The sequence below is a fragment of the Heptranchias perlo genome, chromosome 4 (genome assembly GCF_035084215.1).
Source record: "Heptranchias perlo isolate sHepPer1 chromosome 4, sHepPer1.hap1, whole genome shotgun sequence".
Lineage (NCBI taxonomy): Eukaryota > Metazoa > Chordata > Chondrichthyes > Hexanchiformes > Hexanchidae > Heptranchias > Heptranchias perlo.
In genome coordinates, this window is record NC_090328.1 from 66,741,255 (window position 1) to 66,769,220 (window position 27,966).

Sequence of the window (27,966 nt, forward strand, 5' to 3'; positions counted from 1 at the left end):
GAAGAAGAAAGCAAAATTAACTAGTCGCCCTCTAATGTTCTGATTAATTGAGAGAAAGTGGTAAAAAGCAGTGATGCCATTTAAAAGCCCATTGGATTCTTTAGCCAACCAGTTAGTTTTCTGCCTAAAGTTGGAAAGCTGAGGTGCTGGACCTCTAATGGACAACACTGGCAGTCAAAAGTAAACATGATTTGGGGGGGGGGGGGGCGGAAGAGGGCAACAAAAAACTTAGGCTTTTAGATTGTACTTTTTGTTGATAAATATTTTAGCAATCCAAAATGAAAACACATATGGAGAAAGGGAAGGATATACTTTCCTGTTGCTTCATATACATGGAGGAACAGTAGCAGAAATAGCATTAAGGAAGTTGCTAGCTGTAGCTGATTATGCTTTTCTTTCAAAATGCATACACAATCCTACTTCACTAGGTCCGCTGAAGAGGGGAAAAGGAGAAAAATGTTCAAGTCACCCTTGAATTATATGTTTTCGCTAGCTGTAGTATGGCAGATGAAATAGAATGGATGCATTTGGGAGATTTTTTTTAAACTACAGATGTATCTCAGAAATACTTCCAATTTCACAACATGTCAAAACCTAGGGACTCCATTTAAAAATCGAGAAGGAGCCACTGTATGGTAAACCCATGTCTTTAATGGTTGCAAAAAGTCATTCAAATGGTGAAACAATTTAGTTTATGTTCTGTCAATAACTAGAATAAGGATTAACAATACATAATTAATACAAGATGTCATTTTTGTACTTGAAATTTTATTTCTTCAATAACTATTGTTAATATAAAAAATTGTAAATAAATTATTACAGTTGTAAAAGTGAACAGGAAGGAAGAGAAAATACATGCATTATTGTGCACAAAACTAAATTTTACTGAATGGCAAATTCATTCAGGTTATGAGAAGTGCCCAGAATGTATGACTAATGAAGCCTTGATCACAGGCTTGATCCACACTTTTGGAATACATTAGCATCAATTTCCAAAAAAAAAGCTATTCCTCTTCCCTCAAATCCTCCACCGTAGCATTTTAAAAGAAAAACAATTAGTTTAAAACCTACATTTGGGTTAAAAAAAGTTCATATTACTTACACAAGATACATGAAATGTATATAGGATTTAATAAAATGGCACAATATGGATGGTATCTCTCTTTACATAAACTTTCTTGGAGGTAGAAATTTAGAGTGTTAAAAAGAGTCAACACTTGTGTTTAGAAGGGCACGATATCCTCTTCCCTCTATTGCCATTATCCCTTATGTTTTGCATATTTGCTTATCATGCCAAATGTTCAGGTTAGTTAAGATTTTGTGTCAGGTTTAGACATTTCTAAATAGACTATCAGAATTATCTTTAAACTGAAATCAATGCATCCTACTACAATATTGCCTGCCTTGAATGTTTGAACAGTAATGATTGCTTCACCTTGTGTTACTTTGGCAGAGCAGAGAAACATTTATCGAGTATCAGAAGTCACAATTTTGGAAATGAAAACACCACCTGAAAAATGTCAAAGAATTAAAAATATTAAATTGTGAATTTTTACTTCAGTTATGAGAAACTGCGTTGCATTTAGTTCAAGCTAACTTGCCCTGGTGAAATGGTGCAGAGCTATCAAAACAAAAAAATGAGTATCTTCTTGATCACTATGTTAGCAATACATAGATATGGCATTGTACATTTGACTTAATAGCATAATTTAGCACTGCATGCTAACCCCAATACATTCAGGTTTAATTTCTGCTAGTAGAACAAATATTCCATTACACTTTTATATTTCAATATCTATCACACAGGATAGGATCCAATTATTTTCAGATGTGCTAATCAGCAATTTTGCACATTATGTAATTAGGAACACAAACCTAATCTGGGACTACAGCACCAGTGTATTGATTTAAAGAAACATTTCCAAGACAAAATAAAATGACACTGCCTAGTTTTTTTTTTAAATACAAGTGTATCACATCCAAAGAAACTTTGTGTAGTCAGGTTACAAATGATGCATAACTCAGTATTTTGCAATAAATTTAAGACTGCTTAGAATAATCAACATAATTAAAAATATATATTAAAGTAGTCAAACTTTAAAAAAATCAAATTGTTAATGCTGGCCCATATTGTATTCTGATGGAATGGATTAAAGAAATTATTTCAAAATGGCTATATACTGCATAGCAGTATCATGATCAACACACTTACAGAATTGTGAAAATATTAAACTGTAGGATAATATAAACCAAAACACACTTTCACAAAAGGTTTTTTTAAAAAAAAGTTGCGCTCCTTCTCATGACAAAATCAGGTGATAACCAATTATAGTTAGCAACATTCTAACTACATTTTGGAAACTAAAACACAATTGTCTGAATCTAATAAAGCTTTTATGCAGATGAAAAGTGACAATCATACTCATCTTCTAGAACATTACACAAAATCCGTATCATTAACATCACATACATTACCCAATTAATCAGGGGGAGAAGAGAGAATCCATCAAAGCAATATCAGTCACATCAAATACATCACCTGACAAATTAGAGTGAAACTAAATAAATCAAGGCAACATTATCAGTCGTATTAGTTTAAAAGGCCATATTGTAACTTTCTACTTGATATTTACCACCAACACACTTTTGGTGGAAACACTAACACTTATTGTAGTAATGAAGGTTACACAATTTTCAGAAAAACTGGCAACATAACCAACTCGTCCAAAGCCCATTAAGTCACTGCATTGTGAAACTAGGCTAACATCTGAAGAAAGGTAACATACTAAATTAATTCTCTTTGGCTAAAGCTCATAAAATTTTCAATCCAGAATCCTATGAGATTTGCAGAAGTCACACAATTGTCTCTTTTGAGTTCCTTTTCATTGGATGCAGACCAAGAAGCAATTGTTGAGTAGATGATGCACTTGAGGACTTTGGGATAAGCAATATTACTCTTTGATTGGTTCGACGCCATTCATTGTACAAGCGACAGTGGTAACGGAATGAAACCTAAAAGATTTTTAAAAATTCAGTTTAAGTAAATTCCCCACACATTCCCACAGCACAAATAATAGCAGTGAAAGCCAATCCCAAAACAGTACAGTACCCAGAAATCAACACATAAACCACTTTAGACAATACGAATAGTATTGACTCCCTAGTGTGTTTCTCAAGAAAAGAGTTACTATAACCAACTTGCTGCCACTAAATGCCTTCAGCTTATTTAAGAGCATGCAATACATTTTCAAAAATGCAGACATTTGGTGGTAAAGAGTACTTCACCACCAATTTAGAAAAAGGAGTAAACATGCCGATAAATAAAAATAGAAGGTAAAGAGACCACCATTGTCAAATCAGAATGTGAATGGTTTCTGTTTGCTGGATGTTCTCTAATCACACTAACCAAAATGTTAGCGAGGGAACAGTTAGTACAGTTTTATTGAGCTAATATTGATCACAAGCATTCACATGAGTTTGTAAACAGATCTGCTGCACTTGAGGATAGCATGGTCTCCAAAAGTGTTGACGCTCAATTTTACCCATTTTATACATTTTGGTTAACAAAAATATAGTTTTATATACTGGCATTTTTAGTTGATCGGAAAATAAATTATACCATGTAGGTAAACGCTACAAAATATTTCTCACATTAAATGACCGAGGAATTCAGTGCAACCAGTCTGCAATCCAAGGAGCAATATAGTTTAATTTTAAAATAGAAGTTTTTAATTCACAATTTTAATTCTTTAATTAGTCATTTAAACAGAATAAATAATATACAAAATATAACTTATATCCATGTACAGATTGACCCAATATCTCATCAGGTCACCTTAATCAGAATCCAAGGCTGTTGATTATAGCTCCTTCATGTGCAAGTATTTCAGCTAAATCACTATTGAACACTGGGGCGGGAGGAAGAAAGGTCAAGTAAAATTATCACATTTTAGAAGTTGTTTCCCTATTTAAAAAAAACTTTTGTTGCTTGCATCTATTATTTTTTGCTTCACTTTAAAAGTACACTTTTACCTCTGGTCATGGCAGTGGGATGTTTTCAATCCCAGCATTCAGAACTGTTCTTGCTTTCCAGCAATGCCTCTATAATTCTTTGGCACCTCAAGGCAAATTTCTGTGGAAAGCCCAACTGTAGATTTAGCAGTAAGCCTGTTCAAGGTTTGGGGACATGTCAATCTCAAAATATATTTTTAAATACTGTATAGAAACAGCATTAAATGGTTTAGAAAATTTTGCATTTTGAAAGTAGGTAACTGTCATAAGCCTTTAAGGTCTGCATGTGCTGTTTAGTGGTTTACAGTAATAGTTGCTGCTTAACATCTAGCTGACACATCTGACTTTTCACCTAGCTAGGTGAGATAGCTATTTGTTTAGCAGTAATCAATAGCTGAGTTCAGATATAGGGTCATAGGCCTGGAACATTAACCCTACCTTTCTCTCTCCACAGATGCTGCCCGAGCTGCTGTGCGATTCTAGCATTTTCTATTTTTATTTCAGTTTACCAGCATCTGCAGTATTTTGATTTTTGTATCAATCTCTGGTGTTCTGAATCCAAAATTCTATAATCTGACATCCCATTGCATCTCTATTGACTTACAGCTCATTAATTTACACGTGCAGGTGAATTGTACAAAGTGTGAAATGCATAGCTATTAAATCAATAGCAATTAGACGATCAGCATCACTGACACCATTTGTACTCAGAATGCCAGGTATTAATACATCAAATATCAGCTCCAATTCAAGTGCAATGGGGGGGAAAAAAAAGTGGCAGGAGTGGAAATTTCCACTCCGAAGTACTAGGGCTTTGCCTCTCAAGAGAGCGCGTAAGTAAATACTGTAAGCATACTGGGGTCTAAATTGGGCTGCTTAGTGCCCATTATGTAGGTGCTTTGCGCACTCCTAAGGACCCAAAATGGGATCTGGAATGTGTGCACACACTTCTAGAGCGACGTGCGCCGGACGCCATATTGGTAAAGGCATTTGCGCATGCACAGATAACGAACGCCTGCACCATGTAAAGTAGGGAGATTATGCGATAGATCAGTGTGCAATGCTGATTTAAAGGGACTGATGCGATTTTGGAACTCTATGCTCCAGCCAACGCACTGCCTCAACCTCACAGAGCTGGATAGGTCTTATACAGTATGGAGGGTACCCCACCAGCCCTATTTAAAGGGTTCATGCAGGAGTTACAGGTTAGTTGCTGGATTATTGCTTATGGCTGCTGATGAATTTGTTCCTGTTTTTGGAAGTCTCCTATGCTTGAATACTAGGACTAGGGGACTTAGCCTAAAAATTAGAGCCAGGACTTGCAGGAGTGAAGTTAGGAAACGCTTCTACACACGATTGGGTGGGAGAAGTTTGGAACACTCTTCCGCAAATGGTAGTTGATGCTAGCTCAATTGTTAATTTTAAATCTGATATTGATAGATTTTTGGTAATCAAAGGCATTGAGGGGATTATGGGGCTACGGCAGGTACGTGGCGTTAGGTCACAGATCAACCATGATCTCACTGAATGGTGGAACAGGCTCAAAGGGCTAAGTGGCCTACTCCTGTTCCTATCTTCCTATAATAAAGTTTCAATACTCTACAGGGAATGGGCTGGCTAGCTAACAGGCAACAGCAAGGGCACTGGTGGAGTGGCAGGGGTGGAACAGGAATGCTATCATCCTGAGAGAGAACAGCAGGTTCATGTTCCAAGGAGCCACTACCACTTGCTACCTCCTGTTAGGCGCCAACTTCTCCTGCAAGAAAGCAGGACATGTAGCGGTGAGTGTCCTGCAAGATGTTTGGGTGATGTGGCTGGCATGGCTGAATAGCTGCCAGTGTGTGACCAGTGAGTTTATGGCCATGCAGCTTGCAAGAGTGGTAATGTGTGAGGGTGAGAGGGAGCATCTGATTGAAAGAATTGAGTACTGATTGAAGAGTTTGTTGGTAGGTGGGTGATGGGGGGTGTACTGTGTGGAGCAGTGGATGCTGCTAGTAGTGCAGTTGGTAGGAGATGCCACTTAACAGTTGACCTCATTCACCTTGACCATTCACGTCAAAGCATTGAATTTCTTCCTGCACTGCATGCATGTCCGTGGTGCTATGCGCCTGGCACTGACTTCGTTCCCTTCTGCCTCTCGAGCATATGTCTGGAAGGTCTCTTGCCTCCCTTGCAGATATAGGATGCCCTTCCTTTTCTCCACCTCTTGTATCAAGGCCTCTCGTGCATCAGAGAACCTTGGTGCACGCTCTCTCGCAGGCCTGGTACAAACTCAGATTGGTAGATTGGTGGGATCTAGTGTGCAGATTGGAGGATGTGGGATTTAATAGTGCGCATCCTTTATTCAATATTTCAAATTACTCAATAATTTGTAAACATAGGGACAGGACTTGTATCTGTGTTTTACGTGCGATGTCTGATCTCCGTTCAGACTACGTGCGGACCCGTATCTTATATTTTGCAAATATCAGAGTCCTGCAAATATTGAGCAGCCCAGTTGTTCCTCATTAAAAATTCCAGATGTCCCATCATCACCCTGCTGCACCATATTGCAGCACAGATTCATTTCCCAATTGACTTCCACCACTTCCTGCAGCCACAATGCACCTTCCCTTTAAGAGGTGCAGGTTTCCTTTAAGTGGTGCTAGCCACTCATGATATCTGGGCCCCCTGCTGGTGAGCAGCCACTCAAAGCACAGGTAGGGCTGGCTGCATGCAGCAATCATAGAAATCACCAGGCAGCACAAACGTTATGTGCTGCCTGCATCTCAACAACCGGGCACAGGTTAATCGCAAACTGCGACCCCTGCACCTGGTTTCAGGCGTTATCCAATATAACCCCAAAACTTTCCCAGCATCCATATTGTAAGTGAGAGGACTCTAAATTCTTGTTAAATATAAACCCAGCAGCTTTGCAGTTAAGTGGGTTGGAAACAGAGTTGCAGGGCATTGTGCGTTACAAATGAGGGAGTGGTGGCTGCATAATGTTTGAAGGGCATACAAGTACAGATACAACAGCTTACATTTATATAGTGCCTTTGAGTAGGAAAACGTCCCTAGGTGCTTCACAGGAGCATAATCAGACAAAAACTGACACTGAGCCAAAGAAGGAGTTACTAGGATGGGTGGCTAAAAGCTTGGTTAAAGAGGTAGATTTTAAGGAGGGTCTTAAAAGGAGGGGAGAAAGTTGGAGAGATTTAGGGAGGGAATTCCAGAGCTTAGGGCTTAAATGGATGAAAGCATGGTCTCCAGTGGTGTGGTGAAGGGTGTGGGAGATGCACAAGAGGCCAGATTTGGAGGAACGCAGAGTTCTTGAAGGGTTGTAGGGCTGGAGGAGGTTATAGAGATAGGGAGGGGTGAGGCCATAGAGGGATTTGAACACGAGAATGAGAACTTTAAAATCAAGGGGTGACAAACCAATAACAATTGTGAAGCATTCTGAAACAGAAATTGAGGATTATATGTTTGGGCAATGCACTTTAGGATTTAATTTATTAAATTAATTTTACTTCATGTGAATACTTCAATCTGTCCATTGTAGTTTAGAAAACTCAAATATGATTTTAATTATTGCGCAAAAAATGTTCACACTAACTTCTGCCACCAATTTATTCCATCCCTTTCTGAATGCTTTGACTTCTTGCTGGATTATGAACAGATATCAAAATTTACTCAAGCAAATCTCTCAAAACTATCCCTTCCTGTGATGGGACTTGGCACAAAGAGGGGCACCATGATTCTCATGTTTTGAGTAGTCTTCATAGAGACATGACCATTGGGGCATAGATGGAAAGTGCAGAATATTTTGTGCTCACGTCTGACACTTAGGCATTAAATAATAAGTAGTGGTTAGGAACAGGAGAATTTTAGTGATAAGCAGAAAAAAGCAATGTTAGAGCAATGATTTTAAAAAAAGCACTTGCTACTGTACTCAAAATAGTTCCTTGTAAATATCAAGCAATATCACTGCAACAATTGAGAGGAGAGATGGGAGGAAATATTGACTCAGCAAGGAAAATCTTCCCACAAAGCAGAACACATCAATGGTGATGATGGCTGCTCCATTACTGTTTGATTCAGGATGTTCAGTGATGAATGTATAAAATAGTTAGATCCACCATAATGTTCCAACAATTCATGTTCAATGGTGTCTACAAAAAAAAGGTAATTCATACTTACTAGAGTCCAAAAGAGATAAATAGTGAAGAGTGCAACAGTTAGTGCAATGAGTCCAACAGCTTCTAGTCGGCTGCTGAAGTGTAGATGGTCCACTGCACCTCGCAAACACAACCAGCCAGAGATTGTGGCTAGAGGGGTTATAAACAGGAAGCACACCATATCGCCAAACAAGGTCCGCTTCTCATGTTGTGGGCCTGGATTTCTTAACCACTGGATGGGAGGGAAAGAGGGGGAAAAAAAATTGCAATTTATTTCAGTGAAATAGCTATTCACCCAATAATCTTCTACATCACAATGTTAGATGTCGAAAGTATCTTCAGTATTACATTTTTTAAATCATAAAGTAAATAGGAAACAAGAGATGTTTGTAGGAAACACAATTCTGTGCAATTCCTTTGGCATTTCCAGGATTTATATTAATGAATATAATGATCAGGCCAATCCACAGTAGTTCAAGACTCCATCGCATCTTTATTGGTCACAGAGGAACTTGGAGGGCCAAGATATGACTTAATCTAAATCAGGCTATTTGGTTTTCCATAAAAATGTTTAAGCAAAGGACAAGCATTGCTGAACATATATAAATTGTGCATCAATCCACCATGAGGTCTGTTTTACTACTTCAAATGTTGAACATCAGGTGAATATTTCCAGAAGAAAGAAACAATAAATGAAGCCAAAATTCAAACATCCTCCAATACTACTTTATTTGACTGGTGCAGGCATTTACCCTCCACTCCCCCTTTAAAATACTCATGCTCAAAGTCAAGTTCCTTTTTCTGAATGCCTCATCATTTTTATTTATTTAGAGGACCCCAATTTCAATGCCATCCTATTTGGAGACATGTAAATTTTGAGCTCAATTCCATATTTGCTATTAAACATCCACCGTATCTTTTGCTGCACTGGATTTGTGTACTCCATGCATAGATTTCACATGACAAATAGCGGTTATTCTGAGACACACACATATTCTAAACAGCAAGAACTCTAGATCAATGAGAATGTTTTCCGGAGTAGGTGTTAAAAAAGAAAAAAAAATCATTAGTTAAAATATATATTCCAGAATGTTCCAAATCATACTATGCTCACAACTACCACATTTCCAAGCAAATTAAGGGGACAGACAGGCCCTCATTTTAACATCTCATCCAAAAGCAGCACCTCCTTAAGTGTAGCACTCCCTCAGTACTTCACTGAAGTGTCAGCCTAGAATATGCACTCAAGTCTCTGGAGAGGGGCATGAACCCACAATCTTCTGACTCAGAGGCGAGAGTGCTACCTCTGAGCCAAGGCTGAACAAATTTACCCATCCAGGAACTGCATGGCTCCAGAGACACCAACAACCTTCTTCCACATTTGATTTTTAAACATGTCAAAAGTTGAACTGGTCACATCTATTATGTGACAATGGCGATCATTACATGTGGGCTTTTGATTGGCTCAATATCTGGCCTTCAAAACCATTTTTTTAAAAGTTGTCTTCAAACAGCAGGTGGAGGAAGAAATATTTTTGAAAGGGTCATAAAAAGATATACAATATTAAGAAAAAATTTAAAATTGTTAAAGTTAAATATCACAGGCAGAAAATACGAAGGAAGTGAAAATTGGGGTGGGGAGAAGACAGGGCAAACAGAATTTCCCCACAGCCCTACAAAATTTTCCTTTTCAAGTATCTTATCCAATTCTCTTTTGAAAGTTACTACTGAATCTGCTTCCAACATCCTTTCAGGCAGTGCATTCCAGATCATAACTCTGCGTAAAACAATGTCTCCTCATCTTCCCTCTAGTTCTTTTGCCAATTACCTTAAATCTGTGTCCTCTGGTTCCTCTGACTCTCCTGTCACTGGAAACAGTTTCTCCTTATTTAGTCTATCAAAATCCTTCATAGTTTTGAACACCTCAATTAAATCTCCCCTCAACCTGCTCTGCTCTAAGAAGAACAATCCCAACTTCTCTAGTCTCTCCACATAACCAAAGTCCCTCATCCCTCTGCAAGGCAGTGACATTCATCCTGAAAAGTGATACCCAGAATTGCACACAATACTCCACCTGAGGCCTAACCAGTGATTTATATAGGTTTAGTATAATTTGTATTCTGTGCCTCTATTTATAAAGCCAAAGATCACGTATACTTTTTTTTTAATACCCTCATCAACTTGTCCTGCCACCTTCAAAGATTTATGCACGCAAACTCCCAGGTCTCTGTTCCTGCACACCCTTTAAAATTGTACCATTTCGTTTATTTTGCCTCTCCTCATTCTTCCTTCCAAAATGCATCAATGTGTGATTTTCCTTTATATCAAAAAGCAGAAACGGCAGATAGTTCATTCTGGACCAGTTTTCTGAATTATCTATTGGCTAGTTATAAAGTGATACTGGCCTGAGAGTATGTCCAATGCCTTCTTGGCTGTAGAAAGGTGTTTGAATGTTTTCATCTTGTGCCACAGACTGTTCCTTACAGCAGCATGCAACCTCGTTCCATACACCTACCAATGACTGTCACAGACCACTTTGGGTGATAGAAAGTTGGCAATAAATTTTCCTACTTTGGGGAGAGCACTGAGTGGAAGCTAAAGATTAGAAACTCACTTTGTGGAGAACCATGGGCAGAAATCCATGTGCTAGCACTCTTTGCCAAAATCCTGGCATCAGGGTGGCTGACATGCAACTTTCAATGAAATTGGATTGAGAATGAAACTCAGCAGTCATTGTGGTAAATACATCTCAGTGCTTCGTTAGTGTGAACAAGGGCAGTGCCCACCAGGTGGGATTTGAATGAGGATTTAGGTGACACTCTTAATTATTCATCCAGTGACAAATAACAAGTCCAACAACAATGGGGTTTCAGTCATTATGAAAGATTCTCCAGAATGAAATAGGTTCAGTTAATGGTGGAAAATCAAAAAGGTCAACACACATCAAGTTCCCCACCCCAATTCACTCCTGCAGATTTTTTTTTGAACCATCAATAATGTGGGACAGAACAAGATATTCAACAACCCTGACATGTCATTTAGCAATCTTTACAGCTTTGTAACCCCAAGCTTCATTTGCCTTTGTGGGTTTTATGCAATAGATTTGCAAACTCCTGGAAGGTGCAGAATTGCACACTGCACATGTTGTAATGTTACACAATTATTGGCAGCATGTTGAACTATGGTATTTATTCACTGAAATGAGCGGTCAATATTTTGAATGCAAGAAGTTATGGCTATTTTTTGAAGATCAAGGCCGTTGTGATGTAACTAATTTTTTGCCTGAACTGAAGCTTCAAAATTAATAATCTTCAAAACATCCATTAATCAAAACAAAAACTAAGTAGTTAATTAAAGAATCTTACTTTGAAAAGGTCATACAATGCTCCAAAAATCACACAATGACTCTTTTCTAACTTAGAAGTGGCATGTGATTTTCTCTCTCCATTTAAAAAGATTATTTTTTAAGGCTTTTACAATACATCAGAGTTGATTAGAAATTCTTGAAGTTTGAATCATCATTCATTGATAAAAGGTCTGAAGGTAAACTTAGTTTTATGAGCAAAGTACCATCCAGGTCCAACATATTTATTTCATAAAGACATGGAAGTTAAGCAATTCAAATTTAACTTTCTGCTCAAGTGAGAAGCAGCCAAGTTAGACCAACTCAGGAGCCCATTCAACAGTTTTATAATAGGGTGGCCAAACTATGAAGCAAGACAAGAGGCATCTGACCATTTTTTCCCCAGTTAAGGCTAATTACACCCATTTTCACTATCCATGTGTGGAACGGTAGTAAGATGCCGATCTGGATTCAGTCATAAAATACCTTCACTTTTCCACAATCAGAAATGTTCATACTTTAACAAAGTACATAACATATTCCTTCAGTGGAAAATGGCAGAATGAATATAAAATAATTTCATAAAATGGTGGTAGTGTCCTGAACAACAGCACTATATGTGTAATTAAATAAAGTTTGTAATCATTTAACTAATATTTGTGTTCCACTTGATTTTTTTTTTCCATTTCAAATTTCAAATCCCAAGTATCTGCTCAGGAGCAGAAGTGTCCAACAAGTTACCATTCAGAAAACTGCACACCAAGGTGTACCCATATCTCTATAGAAATGCACTGGCATTAGCTTCTGAGATGAACCCTTCTTTTTCTCCCATCTGTAATTGCCCATTTATAAGTATAGACTCATATTAATATATGTATTTTAACTTAGAGAAAGTCTAGCCATCATGCTTTCAAAAAATGAGTTACAAAAAGCTATGATTACCGTCAACTTATCTCATCCCTATTGTGTTTGCTTTAGAGAAACGGTTTAAATGGAGTAATGATGACAACATTAGCAGCACCAATTGGAACAGTTAGTCAGCCTGCTAATTTGTGGAATCTGATTATTGTACTGGAAGGTACACAGCCATTAGCCCAGTGTACTTTAGCAATAAAGTCATCTCAACTAGAAATGTTAATACAGTTCCTTTACATGGTTGGGGTCAGTAACTCCCCAAATGTTCCGTGTTCATATAGAAAAATGACAAGGGAAAAACATGTTAAGCATTTTTGTAACTTTTCAATTTTTTTTTTAAAACAGTTATTATTGCAATTAGAAGGTTTGTCTCATAAGAACGTTTTAGAACCAAACGTCAGAAGCCAGGCATTACATTTTCTCTTAAATATTATTGGTTAATTTTATTAAAAGTCTTTTTTTTTCTCTCCATTTCAGATGAAGAAATAATATTATAGTGTGTTTTGCAATAATCTTCACCTTAGGCCAGGCATTCTTTTGGCTTGGAATCATCACAACATTTTAAAAAGAATTTTGACAAGTATTTTGACAAGTAGAAACATTCACAAATTCACAAGGACAAAGACCGGTCTTCCTCCCCCCACTCCCAATTTTCTCCCTTGGCTGAAGGAGATCAGCCTTGGCTGTGATGTTCCTCAGAGTTGAATAGCATGCCCACATTTATTGTCTCGGCTCACATATGAAGAATGGCCACTTGTTCAAGATATTAAAGGCCTGCTTAAACAATTTGAACCAAATAATTGGGCACTTAAGTGCAGACAAACTTATGAAACTTGGAAAGGTGCAGATCTTTCCAATGGTCATCTAAACTGAAACAAATTTTTTAAAAATATAAAATGCTTGATGCAGAATAGATGGGTGTTCCAAACTGGGTGAAATTTTCATTCCAAATTGAAAAATTGTCTTCTGGAGCTGGAACAATTCTTTCAGCTAACTAAAGGGCTACACCCGGCTGTCAAAAAGTCTGCAAATACCTTCCTCATGTTACATCCTTGTTACTTTAAGTACTAGTTTCATTGTTACTCATGAAATTCTGGATTAAATCTTTAATTAATAGTTTTAAAAAGAAATGAATGGAAATTCTTTTATTGTGATCATTACACCCCAGACATTCCATCATCCCATTAGAAATGTTGGACTTTCAAAACTGTTTTTTTCTCAAAGCATTTCAAATATGTTTCATAAACTGGTTAGAATAATGAACATCAAACATCCAAACATAATTATATGTAGTGCTAGCAAATGGTCCTAATCTAAGTGTTTGAGAAAGAAGTTAAACACAATGATTCATTAGCATTTATAACTTGCCAAAAAATTTAAACTGATTCAGACTTCAATAAATAGTTGCATAAATAAACTTGGGCTTTCTCAGGTTATGCAAAAGACTTTGCTCAGGTCATCCTAAACTTTAAAAAAAAATAACAATGGGGAAGAATCTTTTTTTAACAAGATGATTTAATAGGTAAATACTATGGTTTTCAAATATTTTACTTTAGAATTGGATTTTAACAGTAGTTTTAAAATCTTTCCTCTCATTTTCTTTGTTTTCACCTAATCGATTTCCATTTTTTCTGCCCACTAAATTTTACTTGATTTTCCATTTTTGTTGACTATCTTCACTTTTGTGCTATTGTTCATCATCCTTTTTACTTTAAAATAACTATTTCCTTTTATTTTTGATCTACTCCATCTTTATTCCTTTTCTATTGTTCCCTCAACTTATTTTGCAGTCTTTATTTTAGGCTTCATTTATTAATTGCTTGGTTTCCTTTCATTGTTTGCGTACTTTTCAACTTCTTTCCTGTTGGTTTCTCTCACACCCACACTGCCCATGGAAAATGCAAGGACTACAGCCTATGGCAAGAGACCCACACATCAAGGCTGCACAAACACTGGAGACATTAGGAAATGTTGATTTAAAAAAGATAGAACACTCTACATTTCAGCCTGTACAAAAACAGAACAAAGCCAGTCTGGCTCTTCAGCAGACAATTTCTTTTCAAAACAGATAACAAGGGATAAGCACAGAACTGAATCCCAAACTAGACCCACCCTCTAAATACTTTTTGAGGGAGGGGGCTATACTATATCGAATCATAGAAAGGGTGCAGCACGAAAGGAAGTCATTCGGCCCATCGAGTCCGTGCTGGCTCTACGCAAGAGCAAACCAGCTAGTCCTATTCCCCTAGCCCTGCAAATTTTTTACTTTCAAATACTTATCCAAATCCCTCTTGAAGGCCATGATTGAATCTGCCTCCACCACCCCCTCGGGGCAGCGCATTCCAGATTCTAACTACTCGCTTTGTAAAAAAGATTTTCCTCATGTCACCTTTGGCAAAAGAACCAATCACCTTAAATCTATGTCCTCTGGCCCTTGACCTTTCTGCCAATGGGAACAGTTTCTCTCTATCTACTCTGTCTGGACCCTTCATGATTTTGAATATCTCTATCAAATCTCCTTGCAACCGTCTCTGTTCCAAGGAGAACAACCCCAGCTTCTCCAGTCTATCCACGTAACTAAAGTCCCTCATCCCTGGAATCATTCTAGTAAATCTCTTCTGCACCCTCTCGAAGGTCTTCACATCTTTCCTAAAGTGCGGTGCCCAGAACTGGACACAATACTCCAGTGGTGGCCGAACCAGTGTTTTATAAAGGTTCATCATGACTTCCTTACTTCTGTACTCTATGCCTCTATTTATAAAGGCCCAGGATCCCGTATGCTTTTTTAACCACTTTCTCAACCTGTCCTGCCACCTTCAACGATTTGTGCGCATATACCCCCAGATCTTTCTGTTCCTGTACCCCTTTTGGAGTTGTGCCCTTTAGTTTATATTGCCTCTCCTCGTTCTTCCTGCCGAAATGGATCATTTCGCATTTTTCCATGTCAAATTTCATCTGCCATGTGTCTGCCCATGCCACCAGCCTGTCTATATCTTCTTGAAGTCTATCACTATCTTCCTCACTGTCTATTACCCTTCCAAGTTTCATGTCATCTGCAAATTTTGAAATTGTGCCCTGTACACTCAAGTCCAAGTCACTAATATATATTAAGAAAAGCAGTGGTCCCAGCACTGGCCCCTGGGGAACACCACTGTACATCTCCGAAAAACAACCGTTCACCACTACACTCTGTTTCCTGTCCCTTAGCCAATTCTGTATCCATGTTGCTACTGCCCCCTTTATTCCATGGGCCGCAATCTTAATAAGCTTACCGTGCGGCACTTTATCAAACGCCTTTTGAAAGTCCATATACGCCACATCAACTACACTGCCCTCATCTACCCTTTTTGTTATCTCCTCAAAAACTCTATCAGGTTAGTTAAACACGATTTGTCTTTAACAAATCCATGCTGGCTTTCCCGAATCAATCCATCCTCGTCCAAGTGACTGATAATTCTGTCCTGGATTATAGTTTCTAAAAGTTTGCCCACCACTGACTGGCCTATAGTCGCTGAGTTTATCCTTACACCCCTTTTTGAACAAGGGTGTAAAATTTGCAATTTTCCAGTCCTTTGCCACCACCCCCGTATCTATGGATGTTTGGAAGATTATGGCCAGTACCTCTGCAATTTCCACCCTTACTTACCTCAGCAACCTAGGATGCATCCCATCTGGACTGGGTGACTTATCTACTTTATGTACAGCTAAACTTTCAAGTGCCTCTTCTTTATCAATTTGTAGCCCATCCAGTATCTCAACTATATCTTCTTTCACTGAGACTCTGGCAGCAGCATCATCTTTGGTAAAGACAGATGCAAAGTACTCATTTAGTACCTCAGCCATCCCCTCTGCCTCAATGAGTAGATCTCCTTTATGGTCCCTAATCGGCCTCACCCCTCCTCTTCCTACCCGTTTACATGCCCATATTGTCAGATAGTTTGAATGATATTGAGGACTTATAAAGTATGATGTTTAAGACTGATGCTCTGGGCTTCAAAGTTTTGAACTTAACATATTTGCATGGAAGCTATATTTAAAGCACCACAGCATTATTACTGTCCCAGTTATAAGTAGTGTTTTGAGGGGAAACTTAGGTAGCGGATTGGTTAGTAGTGATACTAAAATGGGGGAAGTGATACTAAGGAGAGGGAGACGGGTGGGGGAAGAAGAAATATGGTTAAAAGTTGAACTTAACACCAGTTTGCACAAACCTTTTGGAGGCCATCCACTTTCTGCATTTGTACTAGATGGCTGCCAACCCCAATCTTAGAGAGAAATTTGAACCATCTCTTTAAACGGTATATATAAATACTGACAACAGTTTGAACTATCTTGGAATCCAAAATTGTATATAAAGTTATAAAATAGCTACACGGTACAAGCTGACCACAATGCCATCAACTTGCCCAGAATATACTATGTAAAAGAAAAGCAATGCCACCCCCAAAGTTCTTTAGAAAGATAAACATCATATGGACTGAATTTCACTACTGTCCCGTAAAACATAATTTGGAAGTTAACAGAAGATTATGGGGGCAAACTGATAAAGTTCCCCATTTTGAAATGAACATGGGAACATAGAAACAGGAGTAGGCCATTCAACCTCCTAGGTTTTTGATAAGACCACTGAACAATTATTCAACCAGCCATGAAACAGCAGCTTTCTGAAGACAAATGGAGTGGCTCACAGAACAGCCCTGCTAAAAATGGTGTATTTTTTGTTTATTGCTTTTCAAGTTGATTTACAAGAGCTTAATTAGATTTAAGTGGTTTACAAAGAAGAATATTCCATTCTCCGTTTCACATTGCTGCTTCCAACTGACAGGTCAGCACCCAAAAACAAGTTCTCCTCACACCACTGTAATAATGGGCAAGTCCTTTAAATTTCCATGGAGAAAAGAAAAGCTGAAAAGCAATTTTCTCATACTTTATAAATCAGATTCTAGCAGGAAGTTTGCACAAGGACTTTTTCACAATGATGGAACTGAACTGAAAGCAATCGGACTTCCTCAGTTGTGTGTCACACACAACAACTTGCATTTAAAAGCGCTTTTAACATAGAAAAATGTCCCAAGGCGGTTCTCAAAAGTGTATCAGACAGAAATCAATGCCGAGCCAAAGGAGATACTAGGTGGGGTGAATAAATGCTTGGTCAAAGAGTTGGGTATAAAGGAGGGTCTTAAAAGGAGGAGTGGGAGTGGGAAGAGGTTGAAAGGTTTAGAGAGGGGCCAGTTAGAGGAATGCAGAGTTCTCAAAGGGTTGTAGATTACAGAGATATGGAGGGGGCAAGGCCATGAATGGTTTAAACATGAGGATGAGATTTGAGGTGTTGGAGGACAGGAGTCAATGTAGGTCAGTGAGCACAATGAGATTTGGCGCAGGATAGGATATGGACAGCAGAGTTTTGGATGAGCTGAAATTTATGGAGGGTGGAGGATAGGAAGCTGGTGAAAACAGCGTTGGAATAGTAGAGTCTGGAGATGACAAAGCATGGATAAAAGTTTCAACAGCAAATGGGCTGGGGCAGAGGCAGGGGCAGGCAATACTACAGAGGTTGAAGTAGATGGTATTTATGGTGGAGAGGATATGGGTTCAGGAGCTCAGCTCAGGGTCAAACAGGATACCGAAGTTGTGAGCAGTCTTGAGACAGAGGCTGGGGAGGGGGATAGAATGGATGGGGAGGCTACGGAGTTTGCAACGGGGGCCAAAGACGATGGCTTTGGTTTCCTAACGTTTAACTGGAGGAAATTGTGGCTCATCCAGGACTGGATGCCAGAGAAGCAGTCTGACAACACAGAGGCAGTGAAGGGGTCAAGAGAGGTGATGGAGAGGTAGAGCTGGGTGTCGTCAGGGTACATGTGGAAACAGATCATGTCGTTGGTCGATGTGGCCAAAAATCGACATGTAGTCGACGAAATGGAGGGGGCCAGGACAGATCCTTGGGAACTCCTGAAGTAATGATACTGGACCGAGAAGAGAAGCTATTATAGGAGATGTTCTTGCTACGACTGGATAAGTAAGAGTGGACCCAAGTGAGGGCAGTCCCACTGAGCTGGGCAATGGAGGAGGGGTTTGGAGGAGGCTGGTGTTTTCAACTATGTCAAAGGCTGCAGAGAAGTTGAGAAGGATGAGATGGGATAGTGAGTTATGGTCACTTGTGACTTTGATTAGGGCTATTTCAGTGCTGTGGTCAGGGCAGTGGAGCTTCGGGAAAGATTGGGCACGGAAATGGAAGGTGACAACACGTTGAAGGACTGGAGAGCAAATTAAGGTTGGAGATGTAGTTTACAAGGAGTTGAGGGCAAGGTTCCCTCTACTTTTTTTTCAGCCATGTACAGAATGAATTTGGGTTTGTGCACCGAAAGGCAGTGTGCGCCACCATTAAACAAAAAAATCACAACTTTAAATAGAACATCTTTTTAGAAAACATTATTCAGGGTAAAAAAAACAAACAGAACAAAATGTACAAAATAATGGATAACTAACAATTTAATGTTAGATTGGCTGATAAATATATATAATTTATGAAATGGGTTCCTTATGTTGCACTAGGATTGAGCAGACCAGTCTTGTTATATTTTATTAAAAATTATCTGATGGGAACGATTCCAATCAGCTTTTTGTTGAATCAGTTTAATGACTGATTCAAACAGAAATAAATTGTGTACAATCAGAATTTTTAAATTGAGTCAGAAATACAAAACAGCTGTCAAGTCAATCAATCAGTGTGAATTTAGGGATAGGGAACAGTTTAATTAAAGCTCTCTCCTTCTCCCTCCATTGAATCCTCAGCAGGGTTTTACAAATTATTGCATTCCAACTGTATATCTGGCAGTTCTAATTAATTTTGGCTACCTCTATGTAAAGCAGGGAGCAGTTTGGGCGGAATAGCCTGGTCCCCGATTGGGCACTGACAAATGCATCGGTTTCGATTTTACTTCCTGGTCTGGTTTCCGCACAGCCAATCAGCTGCTCACTGACTGCATTTCCTAGCAACGTGGTAAACAATACGGTGGCTGGGGCCAGAGCCGCGTGATCGGACACTCTCCAGCACCAAAGGCAAGCAGCCTGCCTGGGGCTGGAGCACTGGGGACCAGGGAAGCAGGGCTGGAGAAGAGCCTGGGGTCCAGGCACGTGCGCAGCTTAGAGGCAACAGTGGCTGAGGGTGTTTCTTTTTTCTTTGAGAAGGGGGTGAGGATGGTGGTTTTGAAAAAGGTGTGGGGGGGAAGGGGGTGGAGAAGACAGTATATCATCAGCTACTATGGGGGCCAGGAACAGAAGTTTGGTGGTCAGCAGTCTAGTGGGAAATGGGGTCAAGAGAAAAGTGGGTGGGTCCCATAGACAAGATAGGGGAGAAACTGAAAAAAGACACAGGTTTAAGGTTAAGGCTGGGAGAACAAACGGAAGTGGGGAGGGGAAATGTAGCAAGGGCAGCTGAATGAATGATTTCTCTAAAGAATCTTACAACACCAGGTTATAGTCCAACAATTTTATTTGAAAATCACAAGCTTTCGGAGGCTTTCTCCTTCGTCAGGCGACGAAGGAGAAAGCCTCCGAAAGCTTGTGATTTTCAAATAAAATTGTTGGACTATAACCTGGTGTTGTAAGATTCTTTACATTTGTCAACCCCAGTCCATCACCGGCATCTCCACATAATGATTTCTCTATCACTGATATTGAGACCAATGAGCTCCTCACACTTGTTGGAGATGCGGGTGGAGGGAGGAGGAGAGAGGGATTTAAGGAGATGGTTCATAGCGCAGAAAAGAAGCCAGGGGATTATCTTTGCTTTCCAGGATGATCCTGGGGTAGTTAGTGGTTTTGGCAGAGGAGAGCAAGGCCTGATAGTGCTTGATGTGGTCCAGAAAATATAATCATACAATTCTCTCTCATGTATAATCTGTAATGGACAGATAGTTTCATGTCTCTTTTCCGACTATCCCGGTTGGCAATCATAATACTGAAATTTTCTGGTAAATAGGTGCTTTGGACTTTGTTCCTTTAATGCAAGCATTAATGTCAGCTCTGCTTTCTATATTTTTTTCCACCAGATCTTTGCTTGAAAGATAGGTTGTATTAAGACATTTCTAAAAAATGATAAAGAAACAGTTATGAGGAGGGGAACAAATGCTGAGATTAGAAAGATATCTCGAGTTTTTTAAAAATTGTTAGAACTAGACAATGCAAGTACTTATTTAATGCTCACTGCTATATAGTTGCTATTTGTAGGGAGCAAGGAAAATTAAACTTTATGTGGGAAAGAATGGAATTTGCAACTGCAAACTCACATCTCACTGTTTGATGCTGACACTTGTTGAAACTTCAGTGTGGTGTGCTTTCTGTATGTGAATATTGGAACAAAAACTGAAAGCAAGGCGGCCTCCCAAAAAGCAAAGCACCTGGAGATATATTTGAATCGACAGCTGACATTTTTTTTTAAAAAAGAGTACTCACGGGGAAAGTAGTTGTTCCTAATTAAGTAACTGTACAGGTTAGATATTAAAAGCAATTTTTGAAAAACATTGTGAATTTTGTGCTCATTAAAGTGAGGGATGTTAGTACTGAGAAAGGAAACATTTTCCATTTCAGGCCCCCAATATTATTAGGTATAGCATGGGTTAAATAAGGAATTAAGCTCCCCCGACTGTACCCCAAAAATGTGCTTCAGCCCAAATCTAAGAGCTCTTCCTTGAAAGCAACTCTACGGCAGATGGTTTGGTTGATTCCAACAAAAAGGTTTTTATGCAGCCTCATATCTATAGAGCTTTAAAAAAATATTAAATTAATTGTTGCACATGCTGAACTTTTTTTTTAAAACACTGGTTTCTGTGGATATGGATGACTTACTGACCTCTATTAATGGTCTAGGTTTACGCTCCACTGAAAACTTGAAATGGCAGAGTTCACAGTAACTGGTGTTCGAAGAAGAAAGCCAGTGCTCTAGGCAGCTTCTATGAATAGTTCCTAGGGTTCCTGTACATTCACAGGGAGAGAGTAGATCTTCCTGACTGCTGCCTTCATGGCAGATCCTGCACATAGGTCGGTCATTGAATGTGCTGCAAAAGCAAGAGTGTCATCAATGTCAACTTCAAAGATAACTTAGAAGACATCTGAAATATTATTTATATTATCAGGACTGTTTGAATAATTCCCCACCACAAATATTCAAAGAATACACAGCAGTTCTCCCTGTATCTTAAATATATTTTTACTAAACAATATAGTGTAATGAAAATTAGATTCCAGTCTGTATAAATAAGCTTATTCTCCACCCCCATAAACAAATGAAGACAATGGACATTTAAAGGAACATATGATGTTAAGAAGGAAGGAGTACCTGAATTAAGTGCTAAGAGGATCTATTGCACCCTGGACACTTTATAAACCTACCCGATCTTAATTTAAGTGGTTAAAGAGCAGAGATTCTCATCTCCCCAATCGTAACATTTAAATTTGTAACTGTTAAGAGTCAGCTCTGTACATCCATTTATCCAGGCATACGCATAGCTCTCTCCTAAACAGGACAATTAGAGTTACAGCAAGGCAGGAGCCAAGCAAAGTAAACAGGGTTCTGCCTGGCTGGAATCCGAACGGCAGCTACTTGTCTCACACTGGTTGCTGCAATGTAAATGCATCCTGAATTAACACCTTAAATTACAAATATGCTTAAAACACTAAGGAAATATGCTGCAAAAATTTAATGGACCAGTCACAGAATCTACATTCTCTTGCCACACAATTTGGCTGGGCTTCCCATTAAAATTGACCTGGAGGTAGCAGAACTTCAGGGTTGAATGGGTTTGATTCAAATAGTAAAATGAAGATTGCATCCTCAAGAATTTGGTCAATGTCTAAGGTAAACACAGTCTTGTTGCGCAGTAGATACGATGTCTGCAGTGTGTCTGGAAAAATTCAGTGTTTGTTTCCACAGTACAAGGTCAGTAACCTGACTAAATAGCAAAATTCATGATAGAAATCACAACGTTCAGACAGTACAATCTGATTACAATCAATAATAAAAAGAATTGATTTGAACAGATTATTCCATTTATATCAAGCCTCAAAATATATTTTCTTTTACATTGTATTGCTGAAAATTGTTCTATAAAAAAGTTCTTGTACCTGTGTGTATTCAGTGTCCTAACTACTGTTGTTGACAACAGCTGCCCGTCTTTAGCTGAAACTTGCATCACATATTGTGGCTGTCCATTCACGACACCAGTAGAATCTTCCACTGTTTTTACTAAAGGAACCAAGCTAGTGCAGTCTGGAAGGACCTCAGGCAGGTGACTGCAACGGTTGGTTGTCATGTCAACAGGCAATTACTCTCAGTTAGTGGGAACCACATTCATACTTCCATCTAAAAGAAAGTGGAATAAAAATATATTCAAATGATTGAAGTCTAGGACATATTGTTGTAAGGAAATAATGCCAAACTTTGTTTTCTGCATCATCTGCATGGGTTGACTAAACACAGTTACAAAATCAAATCTAATCTTTCTAATTTCTTTTGGGGGGGGGGGGGTCTGGAAGAGATATCAATTCTGGGCTAATCAGAATGAGGGTTTTCCCATTCTTCACATCCAGTGTCCGCAAGCACTGCCAAGCCATGTATAGAATGAATTAGATGCAGAGTAAAGCTTTGACAAAGTGCTTCCATGCTAACCTCAGAAGAAACCCCCCGCCCCACCAACTCTCAAACTGTACTAGAGTAACAGCTATCAGCATGGATTTGTTAAAGGCAAATTGTGTTTAATTAAACTGATAGAGTTTTTTGATGAGGTAACAGAGAGGTTTAATGAGGACAATGCAGTCGATGTGGTGTATATGGACTTTCAAAAGGCATTTGATATAGTGCCGCACGGTAGGCTGATCAAGATTGCGGCCCATGGAATAAAGGGGGTAGTAGCAACATGGATGCAGAATTGGCTAAGGGCAGGAAATAGAGAGTAGTGGTGAACAGTTATTTCTCGGACTGGAGGGAGGTGTACAGTAGTGTTCCCCAGGGATCAGTGCTGGGACCACTGCTTTTCTTGATATACATTAATGACTTGGACGTACAGGGCACAATTTCCAAATTTGCAGATGACAGTGTCATCAGGACCCAATCCGGATATTTAAAGCAGGATCCCGCTGCCATCCTGCAGGTGTCCTGCTTAAAACAACAGGTTAATATCAGGATCTGATGAGAAGGCAGCGGGATCACAAGGGGTAAGTCACTGCCCTTATTTTTAAACTGCCACAATGCCTGGTTTCCTCCAAGCGGAAGTTAAAATTGGGGCCCATGATTCAAATTAATTTAATGTAGGCCCCTTAACACCAACAGGGGAGATATTTATCCACCAGGTTAGGCTTGTTTCAAACTCAAGTTTTAGAGGTGAAAGGCCAGTGACTAACATCCTGCAGTCCCGCTTCCTAGTCAGTTTTGTAGTGACTGCAATATAATGTAGTAATGGCAATTATCCCTTTACACTTTGTATTTCTCAAATCAATGCTTTATTTTGATTTATGTTCTCACTTTACATTTATCATAGGGAAATCAACAATGAAGCGTCATCATATTAGCCTGAGTGGGGTTTTGACCTACTAGCCCACATACATACTTACCATTACAAATATCTGAAAGGCCAATAAGCCAACAAACTAAAGAGATAAAGAAAAAGAGAAAAGCACTATTCTCTTTATTCACATGATATATACAGGCATTTCATAAATAGGCTGGGTGTAGTTTAGATGCATTTTCTACTAAATTGAGAACGTGAAATTAAAATCATTACAAGGCAGGGCAAATTTTCTACACATAAAAGTTTCAAGTTTGAGATTATAAGAGGGATCGGCACAACCACCTGGGAGTGGGAGCGGGAGGAGGAGGAGGAGGAAAATGGATTCCCTTCCAGCTACCCCTTCCTATGCTAAATTTTATCATGGGTCATATCAAAATTCAATTTTTTTGAGCCAAAACTGCTATGCCTAATTCAGTTACACAATAAACATCAACAGAGCTAGAAAACACAATTTTTTCCCCCGCTCCCTGATAAAAACTCCTGCTTTTGGTGTATTCACATATCTAAAATAAAATCAGTGGAACAATTTTTACCATTATATAAAATAGAGGCTTGCAACATGTTACTACTTTATTATTCTTTTGTATCAGTTACTTAAACATCACATTAAAGGGGCACAACATGGAAAGAGCCACATGAAGCCTACCAGGAAAAATGCGATCAGTGTATTATTGAAAAATTCAGGTATTTAGCACAGTGTATGTGGATAACAATTCAAATGTAAACACCAACAGAAGCAGCCAATGAAGAATATTCATCATATTGTCTGAAACCTTGAAGGACTATTCGAGGAGCGTTATGGTTTTTGGATACTGAGAATGATCTCACCCTCATCTACCTTTAAAAGGTAGCTTGGTACCTAATCACTGATGAATCAATAAAAGCAAGCTATGGCATGGTAACCTGGCTAAGAATTTCAGATGTTTGCAATTAACACTGTCTTTAAAACCAGCTTGGTTTTCCACATCAAAAGCTTCATTGGACCCTGAAAGCAGCAGTTTGACATGCGGCATAATGTCCTCAGATGATAGGATAGAAAGATTGAACCTAGAATTCACGGGTAATAAGTTTAGTTGACGTGGCATACCTGATAGATTGCCACTCTCATCCATAGCAATATTCAGAGTACCATGGTGCTCAAAAAATTGAGGTGTTTGACTCTGGGGAAATCAAGTTGAGAGATCACACTGTGCTTCTAAAACTATTTGTTTAAAGCCGATCCCCTAACTTCTAGCTGCTATGGAAATGCAACACACCAGTAATGTAATCAACCTGACAAATGAAATTAGCTCCCAGTTCAATTAATTCACCACTATAGTTTGAGCTGGACAGCCAAATTCTATAAGATTTTATACTCACGTTAAACACAATCCACATGCAGTAATGAAATATTCAGATGCAACTGTCAAATTACTATTTCAATGAGGAGATTCATTTCAAGTTAGTTCTTTCCTTATTGATCACAGTATTCCTACAAAAAGGGTACCTAGTTGTGTTAATGAAGAAGAGGTTAGTTTGAAACTTTTGTTTCGTTTAGACATTTACTTGAATTCCAGGTGCTTTCTGAATTTGATGTTTTCCGGCATCAAAACCATCTGCTTTTACACTAAAAAAACAACTTTGGAGAGAGTACTGCAATGAAGTGTTGGCCTAGATTATGAGCTCAAGTCTCTGGAGTTGGACTTATGCCCACTGAACCAAAGCTGACACATTAGAAGATACTTTAGAGAAGCCTTTCCAGTTGGTTTAGAGCGTAAAAGAGTGCTCACTCATCTCTCAACTGAGTCTCAAACAATGACATATGTATGATGATTCATAGTCAGCAATCTTAGCCCATTAGTCAAATCAAATGGCCAAGTATAGGACTTGGAATTCCTTACCACACTGCGTAATGAATGCAGAACTGAAGTGCAGTATCAGGCAGATAAAAGTTGCTTAGAACAAAATAACAAATCAAGTTTCAAATATCTTCAAACTCTTTACATACAATGAATTATTTCGACATATGTAAGCAAATGTGGCAACCATTTTGTGGAAAGAAAGATCCACAATGAAACACCAATGAAATGAATGGCCAATTAAATAATTTTTTGGTCATGGGAGGAATGTTGGCCAGGACACTGGGCAAACACAATGTTGTTCTTCTAGTGTGTCAGCTTTGGTTCAGTGGGCATAAGTCCAACTCCAGAGACTTGAGCACATAATCTAGGCCAACACTTCATTGCAGTACTGAGGGAGGGCTGCACTGTCGGAGGTGCATCTTTTGGATGTGACGTTAAAGCAAGACCCCCTCTATCTTCTCCGGTGTACGTAAAGATCCCATTGCACTATTTGAAGATGATGTGGAGATGCCGGTGATAGACTGGGGTTCACATTTACCTGAGGAAGGAGGAAGCCTCCGAAAGCTTGTAGATTTCAAATAAAATCGTTGGACTATAACTTGGTGTTGTAAAATTGTTTACTATTTGAAGATGAGCAGGTGAGTTGTGTGTGTTCTGGTTAATGATTATCCCTCAACCAACATCACTAAAAAAGTGATCTGATCACATTGCTGTTTGTGGGATCTTGCTGTGCACAAATTGGCTGTCACATATTACAACAATGAGTACACTTTAAAAGTACTTCATTGGCTGTGAAGTGCTTTGGGACATCCGGAGGTCATGGAAGACACTACATAAATGCAACTTTCTTCTTTCTTTGAGCAGTGCCATGTGATCATCAATGGCCACCCGACCAGGCAGAAGACTTGGTTTAATGTCTCATCTCAAGGATGGTAGCTTCAACTATGCATATATCACTCAGTAAATCATTGAGTGTGTCAACTTTCACAGTTGTATTTATTTAGCAGGTTCAATAGTATAAAGCACTACCTGTTGTGGTAAAAGTGCCAAATCAAATTCTGGTCAAACCAACCTTTCAGATTTAGGTGAATTCTCCAAATAACTGAATTGAGCCCACTTCATTAGCTCAAACAATAATCCACCATCTGCATGCCAAGAAGCAAAATCCCCCCATATCTGAATCAGTTGCTGTCTGTGGCTGGAGCCACGGCAATGGGTAATAAAAATTACATTTTAGCTATACTAGATAGTTCAGAGTGTGTACGCACATGCATGTGTATAGGCAGAAGGGAAGGGGAAAAAGTGGTTGAATAATGTCCTTTTGTCACGGATGTAGTTGGCAGTACATACAAGATTATCTTATCTCCACCAAAGTTTCTTAGCATAGACGAGCAGTTTCACATATACTATTTATAATGTAACCACATGTCTCAGCTGCAGTATTAGTTCCTGCCAGGCTGTAACCTGTTCAAAAAGCCTACCTTGTGTCTGGCTGAAACTCCAGTTGTCCTGTATAGGAGAGCGCTCTGCACACACATGTAACCAAATATGTGCTGAGCTCTTCTCCTAGCAGTTAAGAATTACATGTTGAGAGTACAGAATGGAGATGCCCACTTTCTAACTATTTACATCAATGTCAGGGAGATTTACAAAGTTCCCACTGGATCAGCAGCCCAGAGTACTTTTAAAACTGCTTTGACACTACACTGCATTTAAACGCTAGTGGTGTCAAACTGAAGTGGTGTGAGACCATTTCTCCAGAGTCATGTCAGGCACAGATTCTGGATTTATACTGCAAATTTAGTGTTGGAGCAAAATGGAAACCATTTTGTCGTGATGCAAAACTTGCAGAATAAATATTGTTGGTCAGAATGGAAATAGCTCTTACTCTTGTTAAATAACATTAAAGCTAATTAAAAAGCATTTTTTAAAAATAAACCATTTTGACTTGTGCACCACACTTGTAAAATTAATATTCTGGTTTTCTTGGGCTTAAATGTCCTATCCCCTGAATCTAGACCCATACCTGAATGTTAATCCCTAATCATGAACTTTCATAATAAAACGTTGCCAAGTTATATATATATGCAGTTTTTTTTTTATTCGTTCATGGGATGTGGGTGTCGCTGGCGAGG

The 27,966-nt window shown here is 38.9% G+C and overlaps 1 protein-coding gene across 3 annotated transcripts in view; it reads right to left on the reverse strand.

The window, feature by feature from the left end:
• Positions 1-1,528: 1,528 nt before the first annotated feature.
• Positions 1,529-27,966, reverse strand: part of LOC137320989 (E3 ubiquitin-protein ligase MARCHF3) — a 72,611-nt gene continuing 46,173 nt past the window's right edge. For all 3 annotated transcript variants that reach the window (XM_067983062.1, XM_067983061.1, XM_067983060.1), the window contains 4 exons: positions 22,549-22,786; positions 21,278-21,482; positions 8,191-8,400; positions 1,529-3,012 (listed from right to left, as the gene is read on the reverse strand). In XM_067983062.1, coding sequence (XP_067839163.1) covers positions 2,854-3,012; positions 8,191-8,400; positions 21,278-21,482; positions 22,549-22,736 — 762 coding nt within the window. In that variant the 5' untranslated portion in view covers positions 22,737-22,786 and the 3' untranslated portion in view covers positions 1,529-2,853. The remainder of the gene's footprint in view (positions 3,013-8,190; positions 8,401-21,277; positions 21,483-22,548; positions 22,787-27,966) is intronic.